The sequence below is a fragment of the Oncorhynchus mykiss genome, chromosome 30 (assembly GCF_057628025.1).
Source record: "Oncorhynchus mykiss isolate SJ-2025 chromosome 30, ASM5762802v1, whole genome shotgun sequence".
NCBI lineage: Eukaryota > Metazoa > Chordata > Actinopteri > Salmoniformes > Salmonidae > Oncorhynchus > Oncorhynchus mykiss.
The window spans coordinates 10,279,414-10,297,500 of NC_143051.1; the positions used below are offsets into that span (position 1 = coordinate 10,279,414).

The 18,087-nt window shown below is 45.4% G+C and overlaps 1 protein-coding gene across 1 annotated transcript in view; it reads left to right on the forward strand.

Moving 5' to 3' along the window:
* Positions 1 to 789: 789 nt before the first annotated feature.
* Positions 790 to 18,087, forward strand: part of LOC110487905 (SH3 domain-binding protein 5) — a 34,610-nt gene continuing 17,312 nt past the window's right edge. The window contains exons 1-3 of the mRNA XM_036971391.2: positions 790 to 1,228; positions 9,041 to 9,103; positions 16,027 to 16,155. Coding sequence (XP_036827286.2) covers positions 1,148 to 1,228; positions 9,041 to 9,103; positions 16,027 to 16,155 — 273 coding nt within the window. The 5' untranslated portion in view covers positions 790 to 1,147. The remainder of the gene's footprint in view (positions 1,229 to 9,040; positions 9,104 to 16,026; positions 16,156 to 18,087) is intronic.

Genomic DNA, 18,087 nt, shown 5'->3' on the forward strand with positions numbered 1-18,087 from the left:
ACTTAAATTAAACCATGGAGTTATTGTGCCCAATGCGTTCGGGAATAGGTGCGTCGACCAACATTTTATAGAATTTCAAAATGGAGATTGTTTCTTTTTAGTATTTATTTCATTCAGGGGTGAGTAGATATACACGTCACAGCCTTTGTCAGTGTCATCCATACAGTTCAGAGAACGCTGTGACCCCTCATGAAATGTGTATTGCCTATGTGTTAGTGCGCGCGCGTGTGTGTGTGTGTGTATGTTTGGCATGAGCGAACTGTGACACCTCATCAATTAATGTGACATCACTCCAATGAGTTGTTACGTAGGACACACACGCATAAAGTGACCCGTTACCCACACTGTGTCCGTCCACCACCGACATCCATTAGCAGGCTGCAGATGGTGTTTCATCAGTAAATACAGAAAATAATGTCACTTCATTGACAGACAACTATCAGCTATTCTGTTGTTCTTCTGTAACAAAATGTTAACAAAGCTGCTTATATAAACGTTATTACATAGCTGGTTTATCCTATTGCAACAACACATCATCAGTAGGGTAAAACTAACCTGTCTCACGACGGTCTAATCCCAGCTCACGTTCCCTATTTCCCTATTACAAAATATGAAAGGAAAAATACATTTTAGTATTAGATATTTAGCTTGAGGTCTTTTGTTCATTACTCCTGAATGATAACACAACAAATCCGTGCTCTCTGGGTCACTCGCACTACAACATCTGCATTCATCTTGGTAGTCAGCAGAGGACGCACTAAACCCAACTCTCGTTGTATCCGAGCTCTCATTCCACAAATGTTTCGCGCTCTCTCCTCTCATTAAACTCACTCACTCTCCCGGTCGCTGTCTCTGTCCGGGAAGGTTGCTTTCAGCAAAACCGCCTGTTGGGATTCATTTCAGTGGTGAGCTACAAACAGACACGCTTTCCTGCTGTTTTCTGTCTATCCCGGACGTCTGCAGTATATTCGTGTGTTTGCGAGCCTGCTGTGTGTTTATACTATTATAACGGAATACACTCGAATCTTCTCCCTGTGAAGAAAGAGGCGACGGACCGCCTGAACTCAACTAGCCGCTAAAGTCTCATCTCGGCGGGGGTCTTGTTTTGTGTTTAACGGAGGACCCTGGTTCTGAGAACCCCCACAAAATGGAGAAGTTAGAGAAGGGAATCAAGCCAGTGGAAGAGTGTGAATCTCCCGAGGACGACGTGGTTGACCCCCGGATCCAGGTACAGTGATTAGCCGACAGTTATCATTTTAGATAGACACCCAAACATATATAATCCCTTTTCATTTCATATATGATCTCTGTGGTCTTAAAAAAGACTAGACTGAGTAAAGATTTGCCATATCACCTTTTAAGACATATGGGTTTCATGGGTTTCAAGTTTGGGAAAGCTCATTTTCACCCCCCCACAAAATTCACCTTTATAATAAAGCATCCTCCCATTTGCAGAAGTACATTACCAGTCAAAAGTTTGGACACGCCTACTCATTCAAGGGTTTCTTTATATTTTCTACATTGTGAAATAGTGAAGACATCAAGACTATGAAATAACACATGTGGAATCATGTAGTAACCAACAACAACAAAAAAAGTGTTAAACAAATCAAAAGGTAGTTTATATTTTAGATTCTTCAAAAGTAGGCATCCTTTGTGTTGATGACAGCTTTGCACACTTGGCATTCTCACAACCAGCTTCAAGTGGAATGCTTTTCCAACAATCTTGAAGGAGTTCCTACCAGAGCCGGTCGTGACCTCTCTGGGGCCCTAAGCAAAATTCTCCAAAGGGGCCCCTCCTACCTGACCCGTGAGCAATGTAAACCATTTACCATTGCCACACAGTCACACCTGATACCCTAGTGCTCCCACTACAATCCTCCCTCCTTTAAAACAGTTTGACCGTCTGTCGGTCTAGTAATAAGTAGACCTATACAGAACAGAATGAGGTATAAAACAACAATATTCATTGAATATAATATTTTCTATAGAATCTTAAGTGAATATTAACATAAATAAGAAATTGTAGAAAATATAAAATAATAAAATATAAAACAGAACTTTGGCTCTGCTGCCTGGCAATTAGTCCAGTCCTCACAATATTATACAATTATCTTTGTCTATACAATGTAAACATAAGCCTATAGGCCAGGACTGCAGCTATACGTCTCAAAATAGTCTAATAAAACCTACGCAGCTGTGATTCACTTTGGTTCCCTCTACAGCCTGGGCATTTCCAGCATCAGCATGGGTACCAGTCTATCTGGAAGAAATGGAGAAACTATGTCACATAGCTAAGCAGTCATTTACACAAATGCACTTCTGCCATGGAATCTGAAATGTTACTAAGTGTGTAAACATTTGAATTCAAATCTTACCATCAACATATTCCCCTTCTGTACTTTCTTGAGGCAAAAATCACCACAATGATGTCATCGTAGGACATGTGTTTCCCCACGTCATGATTTATGCTCCCGATGGCCAGAACACTCAAACGTTCATGATTTATGCTCCCGATGGCCAGAACACTCAAACGTTCATGATTTATGCTCCCGATGGCCAGACCACTCAAACGTTCATGATTTATGCTCCCGATGGCCAGACCACTCAAACGTTCATGATTTATGCTCCCGATGGCCAGACCACTCAAACGTTCATGATTTATGCTCCCGATGGCCAGACCACTCAAACGTTCATGATTTATTCTCCTGATGGCCAGACCACTCAAACGTTCATGATTTATGCTCCCGATGGCCAGACCACTCAAACGTTCATGATTTATGCTCCCGATGGCCAGACCACTCAAACGTTCATGATTTATGCTCCCGATGGCCAGACCACTCAAACGTTCATGATTTATGCTCCCGATGGCCAGACCACTCAAACGTTCATGATTTATGCTCCCGATGGCCAGACCACTCAAACGTTCCTGTGACATGGAAGACCTCAGATAGCTTTCGATGAGCTTTCATTTGTAAAATCTCCTCTCTGCCGATGCTACTGTTACTGGTAGGATGACTGCAATTCTAAGGGCTATCCAAAAGGTTAGGATAGAGTTCCTCCAGGTTTTTCTCACAGAGAAAGGAAAGCAGCTCAAATGCAGTCAGGTCTATTCTGAATCTCGTGTGCCCGATCCATTCCACTGATGTCACAGTCATCTCTGAAGGTTAAGAGTGTTTTCAACTTCCATGCAGTGAGCCTTTAAAAGATTCACTGGACATTTGAGAGGCAGTGCTGAAGTTCAGCAGCACTCCATATTTGGTTTTCACCTGGTTGAGTGTTTCAATTCTCTCATCCATGGACGTCACAGCAGAGTCGACCACAATGTTGAAGTAGTTGACTTGAAGGTTTTCCAATGCGTCAGTCACTGGTTCATCAGGAGCCTCAGAGCTCAAAACGACTCAGTCTCTTCTCTTTCAGAACAGCCGTCACATTAATTTCTTCACAAATGCTTTTGGCTGCTCTCTGGGTCTCAGAGAATCCAGTTTCCCGGTATGTAGTGAGGGAAGCCTTTGCATTTGAGATTCAATTCACTATGATATCCAACTGCATTGAGGCGGATTGGAGGAGCTTGTTCACCTTGTTTGACACTGTCAGTATCTCACACCATACGACACAGCAAATCAAGAGGCGGTAGGATCCAACTGCAACTGATCCTCCGCAAGTGCTTGTGCCTCCACTTTGGCCACAGGATCGTTGATCGTCTGTCTGGATTCCAGTAATGCCTCCCGAACCTCAGAAGCCTGATACTGTTACGATCGTTTAGAGATAAATTAGACCAAGGTGCAGCATGGTAGGCAAACTTCTACTTTTATTTCAAATTAACACAAAAAAAAAAAAATAATAATACAAAACCGAACATAAAGTTCTGCAGGGCTATACAGCTACTGTGCAAAAACAAGATCCCACAAACTCAGGTGGAAAACAGGCTGCCTAAGTATGATTCCCAATCAGAGATAACGATAGACAGCTGCCTCTGATTGGGAACCATACCTGGCCAACAAAGAAATAGAACACATATGTTGCCCACCCTAGTCACACCCCGACCTAACCAAAATAGAGAATAAAAAGGATCTCTAAGGTCAGGCCGTGACAGATACCTGATTACATGAACAGTTTGGAGCCTACTCTCCCAGTGTCACTCCATGACTTCACAGTTATGTTCAGGTGTTTCTTCAAAACACTCCATCTTTGTGTGCCAGCTGAAAAGAAGGTGAAGAGCTTTTACACATGGCCCCAAAAAACCCACCTGCATCTTTTGAAGATTTGGCAGCATCTGCAATGACAAGGTTTAGAGTAGGTGCTCCACATGGGATGAACACGGCTCTGGGATGTTTTTGGAGCAGTCTGGCTTGTACCCCTTGGCGCTTGCCCTTCATGTTGACCCCATTATCATAAGCTTGCCCTCTGCGATCTTCAAATGGAATCTTCAGCTCGTTCAGCTTATCTATGTTGACAGTGGACAGATTCAAGCCTGTTGTAACCTCAACATTCACAAAGCCCGAGGAAGTGCTCCTTGATCTCTGGCTTTCTTTTTAAAGCCAAGCTTCTCAGAATAATGGACATTTGACTCCGGTTGACTAATGTCGGGTGTACAGTCCAAGATAAATGGAGAAGTACTTTGAGTCTCTTACATTAGTCACTATTGCTTCTAGAATCTTGTCACTCACAATCTGTATCAGCTCATTCTGTGTGCGCTTCCCAAGGTAATGAGCATGCGTCTCTCCATTTTTAATTTTGCTGAGATGATTTTGCATTACTGGGTTACATTTTGCCAGTAATTCAACGTCTTTTAGGAAGTTTCCATTATCTGGTTGGAAGAGTTTGTCTGATGAACCCCTGAATGCTAGGTTTCTTTCAGACAGAGACCGGGTGATACTTAGAAAAGAAAAGAGCTTACAGCAAAAACAACAGACAGTGTTGTTTTTGATTGATTATGAAAGCCAGCTCCTGGTAATCTTTTCCCCATTTAGCCAGCTCCTGGTCATCTTTTCCCCATTTAGCCAGCTCCTGGTAATCTTTTCCCCATTTAGCCAGCTCCTGGTAATCTTTTCCCCATTTAGCCAGCTCCTGGTAATCTTTTCCCCATTTAGCCAGCTCCTGGTCATCTTTTCCCCATTTAGCCAGCTCCTGGTAATCTTTTCCCCATTTAGCCAGCTCCTGGTAATCTTTTCCCCATTTAGCCAGCTCCTGGTAATCTTTTCCCCATTTAGCCAGCTCCTGGTAATCTTTTCCCCATTTAGCCAGCTCCTGGTAATCTTTTCCCCATTTAGCCAGCTCCTGGTAATCTTTTCCCCATTTAGCCAGCTCCTGGTAATCTTTTCCCCATTTAGCCAGCTCCTGGTAATCTTTTCCCCATTTAGCCAGCTCCTGGTCATCTTTTCCCCATTTAGCCAGCTCCTGGTCATCTTTTCCCCATTTAGCCAGCTCCTGGTCATCTTTTCCCCATTTAGCCAGCTCCTGGTCATCTTTTCCCCATTTAGCCAGCTCCTGGTAATCTTTTCTCCATTTAGCCATCTGTCTCTGTAATAAGCCTGAATGGAAACCTCTCCTAGACTTGTCTTTAGGGTAAGAGAAACCCAGTCCTGGTTTGAATGCACCTCTGAGCACTAACTCAGTCCTCATAAAGTCTGTTAAGACTGGGGGCCAATCAGCTGGGTCATTTGGTGGAGCAGCAACTGTTCTATTAGGGTCTGAGCTGCTTGTATCTGATGCTGGCTGTACACCTCTGGTTGTGCTAGTACTGGCTGAGGCTGCCTGCACTTCACCTGGGTCACCTGGGTCTGTGTACTTGCTGAAGACGACTGTATTGGGTCTGTGTTAGTACTGGCTGAGGCTGGATGTGGATCAACTGAGTCTGTGCTTGTACTGGCTGATTATCCAGCATCTCCTCTACTGACAAACTTAAGCATAGCACCTGTAAATTATAGATAACAATACTTTTATTAATTTTATCGGCTGCATCAGGCCCATTCAAAATGGCTCCCCCAGATTTCATTTTATACATTTTGAAATATAAAATATTATTTATACTATGGCTTGGTTGAATACTTTATGGTTATTATTTACTGAGGGATGTGCATCCGTATTGCCCAGTATGCCCAGCTAATCAACATTTTAAATTCAATATATACATCGCTAGTCAATGGCAATCCATTGCTTTCCGTATTGCATTAGTCCAAAGTTGTAAGTAAACCTTGACTGAGAGACTAGATAATCATTGGCTTGTTTTAAAATGATGTGCGCCTATGACGAGAGCCATCACGCCCATATATTGTCTGGACTGGTCCCCCCAGAGGTTGCTGCTGGAAAGCGCGAGTTTCATTTCGTGCATATAAACGCATGTTCACGCGCGACACGGTTATCTTTCCCGAGCTGCAGTTATAAACACCGTTGCCCGTTGACGTTTATCCAACGTAATAAATAGTTGTATTTCACTCTCACTTTTGTCAGGCACAACGAAACCAAACACAGCCCTGGAAGTGGCTGGCAAGCAAGACAGACAGACCAAGAGATGTACTGCCCAGCTAGGTTAGCAAGACAGACAGACTAGAGAGAGAGATGCACTGCCCAGCTAGGTTAGCAAGACAGACAGACTAGAGAGAGATGCACTGCCCAGCTAGGTTAGCAAGACAGACAGACTAGAGAGAGAGATGCACTGCCCAGCTAGGTTAGCAAGACAGACAGACTAGAGAGAGATGCACTGTCCAGCTAGGTTAGCAAGACAGACAGACTAGAGAGAGAGATGCACTGCCCAGCTAGGTTAGCAAGACAGACAGACGAGAGAGATGCACTGCCCAGCTAGGTTAGCAAGACAGACAGACTAGAGAGAGACGCACTGCCCAGCTAGGTTAGCAAGACAGACAGACTAGAGAGAGACGCACTGCCCAGCTAGGTTAGCAAGACAGACAGACTAGAGAGAGACGCACTGCCCAGCTAGGTTAGCAAGACAGACAGACTAGAGAGAGACGCACTGCCCAGCTAGGTTAGCAAGACAGACAGACTAGAGAGAGACGCACTGCCCAGCTAGCACATCAACTTAACGTTACTGTTTTTTGCTTGGAGAGGAGAGAAGACAAGTTTACCTGATTGCTGTTCCTGGGATTCACTTTCATGGCGTTTTTCTTCTTCTCTTTTCATGACCAGAAGGATGGTTCCGCTTTATCCTCTCATCCAAGTTGTACACATTGACACCCGCTTTGCCACAAGTGGGGGGTAATTTGTGTAATAATTTGTGTAATTTGCGGGGGCCTACGCAATTTGCGTAGTGAACGTATAGGGCCCCCCGGCTCTGGTTCCTACATATACTGGGTACTTGTTGGCTGCTTTTCCTTCACTCTGCGGTCCAACTCATCCCAAACCATCTCAATTGGGTTGAGGTTGGGTGATTGTGGAGGCCAGGTCATCTGATGCAGCACTCCATCACGCTCCTTCTTGGTCAAATAGCCCTTACACAAGCCTGGAGGTGTGTTTTGGGTCATTGTCCCGTTGAAAACAAATGATTGTCCCACTAAGCGCAAACCAGATGGGATGGCGTATCGCTGCAGTAGCCATGCTGGTTAAGTGTGAATTGAATTCTAAATAAATCACTGACAGTGTCACCAGCAAAGCACCCCCACACAATCACACCTCCTCCTCCATGCTTCACGGTGGGAACCACACATGCGGAGATCATCCGTTCAGCTACACGGCGGTTGGAACCAAAAATCTCAAATTTGGACTCATCAGACTAAAGGACAGATTGCCACCGGTCTAATGTCCAATGCTCGTGTTTCTTGGCCCGAGCAAGTCTCTTTTGATCCTCTGATTGGGGATCACACTTAGGCAGCCTTTTCCCCACCTGTGTTTTGTGGGTAGTTATTTTCTGTTTAGTCTCTGTTACCTGACAGAACTGGTCGCTTTCATTTAGTTACTTTGTTCGAGTGTTTTTTGATAATAAAAATAATCATGAACACTTCACGCTTTGGTCCACTCCTCCCGACGTCAGGCGTTAGTTACACTGTTACTTGAACTCGGTGAAGCATTTATTTGGGCTGCACTCTGAGGTGCAGTTAACTCTAATGAACTTATCCTCTACAGTAGAGGTAACTCTGGGTCTTCCATTCCTGTGGCGGTCCTCATGAGAGACAGTTTCATCATAGCGCTTGATGGTTTATTGCGACTGCACTTGAAGAAACTTAAAAATGTCTTGAAATGTTCAGAATTGACTGACCTTCATGTCTTAAAGTAAGGATGGACTGTTGTTTCTCTTTGCTTATTTGAGCTGTTCTGCCATAATATGGACTTGGTCTTTTACCAAATAGGGCTCTTCTGTATACCCCCCTACCTTGTCACAACACAACTGATTGGTTCAAATGCATTAAGAAGGAAAGAAATTCCACAAATTAACTTTTAACAAGCCCCACCTGTTAATTGAAATGCATTCCAGGTGACTACCTCATGAAGCTGGTTGAGAGAATGCCAAGAGTGTGCAAAGCTGTGATCAAGGCACAGGGTGGCTACTTTGAAGTATCACACATATAAAATATATTTTGATTTGTTTAACACTTTTTTTGGGGGGGGGGGGTTATTACATGATTCCATGTGTGTTATTTCATAGTTTTGATGTCTTCAGTATTTTTCTACAAGGTAGAAAATAGTTTTAAAAAATAAAGAAAAACCCTTGAATGAGCAGGTATGTCCAAACTTTTGACTGGTACTGTGTGTAAGATAGCCTACTATTCCTAATGCGATGATTAGATTGGGATAGTCGTCATTTAAAACAACAATATAACAATCACTATTCACAAAATGGAATGTTCAATGCAGAGTAGACCTAGGTTATAGGTTAGATCAGATACCTATATAGGCTAGATCAGATACATTGCTTGTCCTTTCTCAGCACAGGAGCATTTTGGCCTTTTATAAACACATTTCATGTAATTCTACAACACTTTCTTTTTGCTCTCTATCCTCTCTCTTTTCCTTCCTCTTCATTTTTCTCTCTCCTATCCTTGCCTCCTTCCCTCCTCCCTGTCTCCTGTGTGTTGTGTGTAAACAGGGAGAGTTGGACAAGTTGAACCAGTCTACAGAGGACATCAACCGCTGGGAGACAGAGCTGGAGGTGGGCCTGTGTGCGTTTGTGACAAGGACAGACTTGTCACTTTCTTGGCTTTTCCAACCAGTGACCCTTTCTGTTACTGGCCCAAAGCCTTTCATTCAAATCAAATCAAATAGCAGCCAATCCCAAATATGACGTCTTCATTTCCCCCTTGAACCATCTCCTCTTCTGGGTTACATTACCAATACACTCTTTTCCTCCTCTAAACCACCTCCTCTCCTCTTCTGGGTTTCGTTGGAAAGAGTCTAGTATAGCCAAGTCTAGGTCCAAAAGTCTTCTCAACAGCTTCTACCCCCAAGCCATAAGACTCCTGAACAGCTAATCAAATGGCCACCCAGACTATTTGTGTTGCACCCCCCCCCCCCCCTTCTTTTACACTGCTGCTACTCGCTGTTTATTATCGATGCATAGTCACTTTAATAACTCTACCTACATGTACATATTACCTCAACTAGCCGGTGCCCCCGTAAATTGACTCTGTACCGGTACCCCCTGTTTATAGCCTCGCTATTGTTATTTACTCCTGCTCTTTAATTATTTGTTGCACATACAGTGGGGCAAAAAAAGTATTTAGTCAGCCACCAATTGTGCAAGTTCTCCCACTTAAAAAGATGAGAGAGGCCTGTCATTTTCATCACAGGTACACTTCAACTATGACAGACAAAATGAGAAAAATCCAGAAAATCACATTGTAGGATTTTGAATTAATTTATTTGCAAATTATGGTGGAAAATAAGTATTTGGTCACCTACAAACAAGCAAGATTTCTGGCTCTCACAGACCTGTAACTTCTTCTTTAAGAGGCTCCTCTGTCCTCCACTCGTTACCTGTATTAATGGCACCTGTTTGAACTTGTTATCAGTATAAAAGACACCTGTCCACAACCTCAAACAGTCACACTCCAAACTCCACTATGGCCAAGACCAAAGAGCTGTCAAAGGACACCAGAAACAAAATTGTAGACTTGCACCAGGCTGGGAAGACTGAATCTGCAATAGGTAAGCAGCTTGGTTTGAAGAAATCAACTGTGGGAGCAATTATTAGGAAATTGAAGACATACAAGACCACTGATAATCTCCCTCGATCTGGGGCTCCACGCAAGATCTCACCCCGTGGGGTCAAAATGATCACAAGAACGTTGAGCAAAAATCCCAGAACCACACGGGGGGACCTAGTGAATGACCTGCAGAGAGCTGGGACCAAAGTAACAAAGCCTACCATCAGTAACACACTACGCCGCCAGGGACTCAAATCCTGCAGTGCCAGACGTGTCCCCCTGCTTAAGCCAGTACATGTCCAGGCCCATCTGAAGTTTGCTAGAGAGCATTTGGATGATCCAGAAGAAGATTGGGAGAATGTCATATGGTCAGATGAAACCAAAATATAACTTTTTGGTTAAAACTTAACTCGTCGTGTTTGGAGGACAAAGAATGCTGAGTTGCATCCAAATAACACTATACCTACTGTGAAGCATGGGGGTGGAAACATCATGCTTTGGGGCTGTTTTTCTGCAAAGGGACCAGCACGACTGATCCGTGTAAAGGAAAGAATGAATGGGGCCATGTATCGTGAGATTTTGAGTGAAAACCTCCTTCCATCAGCAAGGGCATTGAAGATAAAACGTGGCTGGGTCTTTCAGCATGACAATGATCCCAAACACACCGCCCGGGCAACGAAGGAGTGGCTTCGTAAGAAGCATTTCAAGGTCCTGGAGTGGCCTAGCCAGTCTTTGGAGGGAGTTGAAAGTCCGTGTTGCCCAGCAACAGCCCCAAAACATCACTGCTCTAGAGGAGATCTGCATGGAGGAATAAGCCAAAATACCAGCAACAGTGTGTGAAAACCTTGTGAAGACTTACAGAAAACGTTTGACCTCTGTCATTGCCAACAAAGGGTATATAACAAAGTATTGAGATAAACTTTTGTTATTGACCAAATACTTATTTTCCACCATAATTTGCAAATAAATTCATTAAAAATCCTACAATGTGATTTTCTGGAATTTTTTTCTCAATTTGTCTGTCATAGTTGAAGTGTACCTATGATGAAAATTACAGGCCTCTCTCATCTTTTTAAGTGGGAGAACTTGCACAATTGGTGGCTGACTAAATACTTTTTTGCCCCACTGTATATTATGTTGTTGTATATTTCCAGGAAGCTAATTCAGAGAAAGAGAATGGCTGAAAGGGAGGTATGCGAAGTTGTTTACGTTATAAACAAAAGGTGACTCTGAGCCCCCCTAGATCCCCCTGTAGGGTAGACGGGCCTGTGTGGCCTCTCTCTCTCTCTCTCTCGCTCTCTGTCTTGCCGTCTGACCATTAAACCCTAGGTCTACTCTCTCTCTGTCTTGCTGTCTGACCATTAAACCCTAGGTCTACTTTCTCTCTGTCTTGCCGTCTGACCATTAAACCCTAGGTCTACTCTCTCTCTCTGTCTTGCCGTCTGACCATTAAACCCTAGGTCTACTCTCTCTCTCTGTCTTGCCGTCTGACCATTAAACCCTAGGTCTACTCTCTCTCTCTGTCTTGCCGTCTGACCATTAAACCCTAGGTCTACTCTCTCTCTCTGTCTTGCCGTCTGACCTTTAAACCCTAGGTCTACTCTCTCTCTCTGTCTTGCCGTCTGACCATTAAACCCTAGGTCTACTCTCTCTCTGTCTTGCCGTCTGACCATTAAACCCTATGTCTACTCTCTCTCTCTGTCTTGCCGTCTGACCATTAAACCCTAGGTCTACTCTCTCTCTCTGTCTTGCCGTCTGACCATTAAACCCTAGGTCTACTCTCTCTCTCTGTCTTGCCGTCTGACCATTAAACCCTAGGTCTACTCTCTCTCTGTCTTGCCGTCTGACCATTAAACCCTAGGTCTACTCTCTCTCTCTGTCTTGCCGTCTGACCATTAAACCCTAGGTCTACTCTCTCTCTGTCTTGCTGTCTGACCATTAAACCCTAGGTCTACTCTCTCTCTCTGTCTTGCCGTCTGACCATTAAACCCTAGGTCTACTCTCTCTCTCTGTCTTGCCGTCTGACCATTAAACCCTAGGTCTACTCTCTCTCTGTCTTGCCGTCTGACCATTAAACCCTAGGTCTACTCTCTCTCTCTGTCTTGCCGTCTGACCATTAAACCCTAGGTCTACTCTCTCTCTCTGTCTTGCCGTCTGACCATTAAACCCTAGGTCTACTCTCGCTCTCTGAGCAGCAGCTATTAGAAAGACATTTGGATTACTGTTAGGAAGCACAGTATTGTTTGGTCCTGTTTTAAGACTGGGTCAGGGGCCAGGGGACAGGGGACAGGGGAGAGGGACCAGGGGCCAGGGGACGGTGGTCAGGGGACAGGGACCAGGGGACAGGGTTCAGGGGTCAGGGGCCAGGGACCAGGGGTCAGAGACCAGGGGTCAGGGACTGTGGTTCGAGACATTGGCTTGGTGTAACACAAAAACAACTTCAGGAAGCTACGTTTCAACATCAGGAGTTCATTGGTCAGTATTGGGTTAAACATGTTTCAGATCACTGATTTAATAGGTGTTCTTTTCCAGAGAGACAAACTATCAGCATGTTTATTGTAAACATTGCTCCTCAGTGGATGTCACAGATACCTCATATCTTCGTCACCCATGAAGTGTTCTGAGAGGCTGGTTATGGCACACATCATCCCAGACATCCTAGACCCACTCCAACTTGCATACCGCCCCAAGAGATCCATAGACGATGCAATCTCAATTGTACTCCACACTGCCCTCACCCACCTAGATATGAGGAACACCTATGTGAGAATGCTGTTCATTGACTACAGCTCAGCGTTCAACACCATTGTCCCCTCCAAGCTCGTCACCAAGCTTAGGATCATGGGACTGAACCCCTCCCTCTGAAACTGGATCCTGGACTTCCTGATGAGCCGACCCCAGGTGGTGAGGGTAGGCAACATCACCTCGCCACGCTGACCCTCAACACGGGGGTCCCACAGGGGTGCGCGTTTAGTCCCCTCCTGTACTCCCTGTTCACCCAAGACTGCGTAGCCAGGCACGATTTCAACGCCATCATTAAGTTTGCTGACGCCACTACGGTGGTAAGGCCTGATCACCGACAACGATGAGACAGCCTATAGGGAGGAGGTCAATGACCTGACAGTGTGGTGCCAGGACAACAACCTCTCCCTCAACGTCAGTAAGACCAAGGAGCTAATTGTGGACTACAGGAAACAGAGGCTGAGCACGTCCCCATCCACATCGACGGGGCTGCAGTGGAGCGGGTCGAGAGTTCCTCTGTGTCCAAATCACTAAGAACTTAAAATGGTCTACACAAACGAGCGTAGTTGTGAAGAAGGCCCGACAGCACCTTTTCCCCCTCAGGAGGTTGAAAAGGTTTGGCATGGGCCCTTCAAATCCTCAAAAACACTCTCCAGCTGTACGACTGAGGGCATCTTGACTGGCTGCAACACCGCCTGGTATGGGAATAGCACCGCTCTCGATAGCATGGGACTACAGAGTGTGGTGCGGACAGCCCAGTACATCACCGGGGTCGAGCTCCTTGCCATCTAGAACCTCTCTATATCAGGAGGTGTGAAAGGAAGACCAAGAAAATCATTAAAGACTCCAACCAACCAACCCATAGATTGTTTTCTCTGCTTCCGTATCCCTGTCTCTCCTTTACATATCTACCTCCATCACTACAGTATCCCTGTCTCCTATACATATCTACCTCCATCACTCCAGTATCCCTGTCTCCTTCCCCCTATACATATCTACCTCCATCACTCCAGTATCCCTGTCTCCTTCCCCCTATACATATCTACCTCCATCACTCCAGTATCCCTGTCCCCTTACCCCTCTACATATCTACCTCTATCGATCCAGTATCCCTGTCCTCTTACCCCTCTACATATCTACCTCTATCGATCCAGTATCCCTGCGCATTGTCAATATGACACTGGACCTGATTGACCCTGTATATAGTATGATTACTTTATCATGTTCCTCTTGTTGTTATATCTTGTGTGTTATTCTTTTTTGTGTTACATTGTTATTCATTATTGTATTGTTGGGGTTAGAGTTTGCAAGAAAGGCATTTCACTGTACTTGTGCATGTGACATTAAAACTTGAAACTTGATTGAAACGTGAAACCGCAGAAACCATTGAGGAAGTGTGACGATGTCACAGGAAGCTAGTTTCCCCTCAATGCCCCCTTCTCCCCCTCTCTTCCCCCTCTCTTCTCTCCCCCTCTCTTTTCCCCTCCATGTCTCCCCTCTCTTTTCCCCTCCATCTCTCCCCCTCTTTTCCCCTCCATGTCTCCCCCTCTCCCTTCCCCTCCATGTCTCCCCCTCTCTTTTCCCCTCCATGTCTCCATCTCAATCAAATTTATTTTATATAGCCCTTCGTACATCAGCTGATATCTCAAAGTGCTGTACAGAAACCCAGCCTAAAACCCCAAACAGCAAGCAATGCAGGTGAAGAAGCACGGTGGCTAGGAAAAACTCCCTAGAAAGGCCAAAACCTAGGAAGAAACCTAGAGAGGAACCAGGCTATGTGGGGTGGCCAGTCCTCTTCTGGCTGTGCCGGGTGGAGATTATAACAAAACATGGTCAAGATGTTCAAATGTTCATAAATGACCAGCATGGTCGAATAATAATAAGGCAGAATAGTTGAAACTGGAGCAGCAGCACAGTCAGGTGGACTGGGGACAGCAAAGAGTCATCATGTCAGGTATTCCTGGGGCATGGTCCTAGGGCTCAGGTCCTCCGAGAGAGAGAAAGAAAGAGAGAATTAGAGAGAGCATATGTGGGATGGCCAGTCCTCTTTTCCCCTTCATCTCTCCCCCTCTTTTCCCCTCCATCTCTCCCCCTCGCCCTTCCCCTCCATGTCTCCCCCTCTCTTTTCCCCTCCATGTCTCCCCCTCTCTTTTCCCTTCCATCTCTCTCCCTCTCATTTCCCCTCCATGTCTCCCCCTCTCTTTTCCCCTCCATCTCTCTCCCCCTCTTTTCCCCTCCATGTCTCCCCCTCCATCTCTCTTTTCCCCTCCATCTCTCCCCCTCTCTTTTCCCCTCCATGTCTCCCCCTCTCTTTTCCCCTCCATGTCTCCCCCTCTCTTTTCCCCTCCATTTTTCCTCCTCTCTTCCTACCCCCTCCCTTTCTGGGGACAAGATGCAGGTGTTACAGCCCTTAAATATAGGGTGACCACATTTAAGATACCCAAATTCGGGACAACGGGATGATTTCGAGGAACAGATTAGTAGCCTACAGGAATGTGGGACTGTCCATCACAATCAGGGACATGTGGTAACTTTATATGAATCTGATTGACAAAGTTGGCGCCACACACACACTCCTCTTTGACAGGGAGAGAGACATTTCTCAGCCCCTAATTTTAGACATTGTGACGCAGGGACCGAGAGAAGGGATTCTCCCCTGTAATATTTCCACGAATATGTAACAGCATAGGGGTAATGTTCCTGTTTGCAGACTGGGGGTGTGTGTGTGTGTCGTGTGTCATGCTTGTGTGTGTGTGTGTGTGTGTGTGTGTGTGTGTGTGTGTGTGTGTGGTGCCAACTTTGTGAATCAGATTTTGAGGAAAAAGCCTGACTATCTCAGTTCTGTGAATTGGGATGGAGAGGAGAAAACACCTTCCTAAACAAAACAGCACAGACATAGCTACATAGACACTCATACAGTGTCAATACACTCTGACGAACACCCTGTCTGTTGTCACGGTGACAATATAACATGACACTGTGTATAGATGAACACTCTGTCTGTTGTCATGGTGACAATAGAACAGGATAGAATGTGACACAGATAAGGTTCCTGGAGATTTGTTGGTGTTTTACTAACGGGTGTGTGTGTGTGTGTGTGTGTGTGTGTGTGTGTGTGTGTGTGTGTGTGTGTGTGTGTGTGTGTGTGTGTGTGTGTGTGTGTGTGTGTGTGTCTGTCTGTCTGTAGGACTGTCGTCAGAGGTTCCGCACGGTGCTGGTGGAAGCCACAGTGAAGCTGGATGAGCAGGTGAAGAGGATCGGCAGAGATGTAGAAGACTCCAAACCTTACTGGGAGGCCAGGAGAGTGGCCAGACAGGTACACACACACACACATACACACACACACACACACACACACACACACACACACACACACACACACACACACACAGGTAGAACCCTTTTGAGTTCCATGTAGAACCCTTTTCGCAGAGAGTTCTACATGGAACCAAAAAGGTGTCTCCTGTGGGGACGGCCAAAGAACCCTTTTGGGCAGGCCGGGGTTATACAGGCTACATGAGAGGAACATTTTAAAGAGAACACACACACACACTCAAGGACTTTAAAGCCAGAGGAGAAGTCACATTGATTCTATTTATATCTCTGTCACACCACCTCTAAATCAGACTGATCACACACTGCTACACACACACACGCGCGCGCGCACACACACACACACACACACACACACACACACACACACACACACACACACACACACACACACACACACACACACACACACACACACACACACACACACACACACACACACACACACACACAGTTTCTCTGTCAGCTAGTTGTGAGTAGGGTAGATAGAGAGATGAGTGTGTCAGGTGTTTAATCCCTGCTCGGGGAAGATATCAGAGCTGAGGATGATGTTAAAGTGTTTTAGTACAGCCAATTGGAATTTGTGGTCTGTATATTTTATCATTTCATGTAGGATACCATCAACACCACAGGCCTTTTTGTGTTGGAGGGTTTGTATTTTGTTCTGTAGTTCATTAAATGTAATTGGAGAATCCAGTAGGTTCTGGTAGTTTTTAACAGTTGATTCTAAGATGTGTATTTCATCATGCATCTATTTATAACTCTGTCACACACCCACTCTCTAAATCACACACACACACACACACACACACACACACACACACACACACACACACACACACACACACACACACACACACACACACACACACACACACACACACAGAGTCCCTCTGTCCCTTCCTGTCAGCTGCTTGTGAGTAGGGTAGATGAGAGAGAGATGAGTCTCAAGTGTTTAATCCCTCCTTTATTTAACCTCTCTAATCTGGCGTGTGTCCTCTGCCACCCCCTGCCCCTGCCCACCTCCTACAGCTGCTCTGATTGGCTCCTAGTAGCTATTCACAGACACCCAGGGGGGCTTGGTCCATCAACCCTGGCAACAGCCTATGAGAGAGCATCATTTCAGTCATTCAACAAATGACTAGCGTGTGTGTCTGCCAACAAAAAAATATGAGCTGACCTGTCTACGCTTTGATGGGAAAGGGTACAAGCGGACAGAGACTGAGTGTCCTAGGTCCACTGTGTCTACATAGCTGGCCAGTCTACAGTATGTAGATGCCAACTTCAACACGTGAGTGGCAGGATTACAGCCCCTATCTAGCTATCTAGCTAGCAGTCCTATCTAGCTAGCAGTCCTATCTAGCTAGCAGCCCCCAGTGAGCCCAGTCCTATCTAGCTAGCAGCTCCTATCTAGCTAGCAGTCCTATCTAGCTAGCAGTCATAGCTAGCAGTCCTATCTATCTAGCAGTTCTATCTAGCTAGCAGTCATAGCTAGCAGTCCTATCTATCTAGCAGCTCCTATCTATCTAGCAGCCCCTATCTATCTAGCAGCTCCTATCTATCTAGCAGACCCTATCTATCTAGCAGACCCTATCTAGCTAGCAGTCATAGCTAGCAGTCCTATCTATCTAGCAGTTCTATCTAGCTAGCAGTCATAGCTAGCAGTCCTATCTATCTAGCAGTTCTATCTAGCTAGCAGTCATAGCTAGCAGTCCTATCTATCTAGCAGACCCTATCTATCTAGCAGCTCCTATCTAGCTAGCAGCCCCTATCTAGCTAGCAGCCCCTATCTAGCTAGCAGTCCATATCTAGCTAGCAGTCCTATCTAGCTAGCAGTCCTATCTAGCTAGCAGACCCTATCTAGCTAGCAGTCCTATCTAGCTAGCAGCCCCCAGTGAGCCCAGTCCTATCTAGC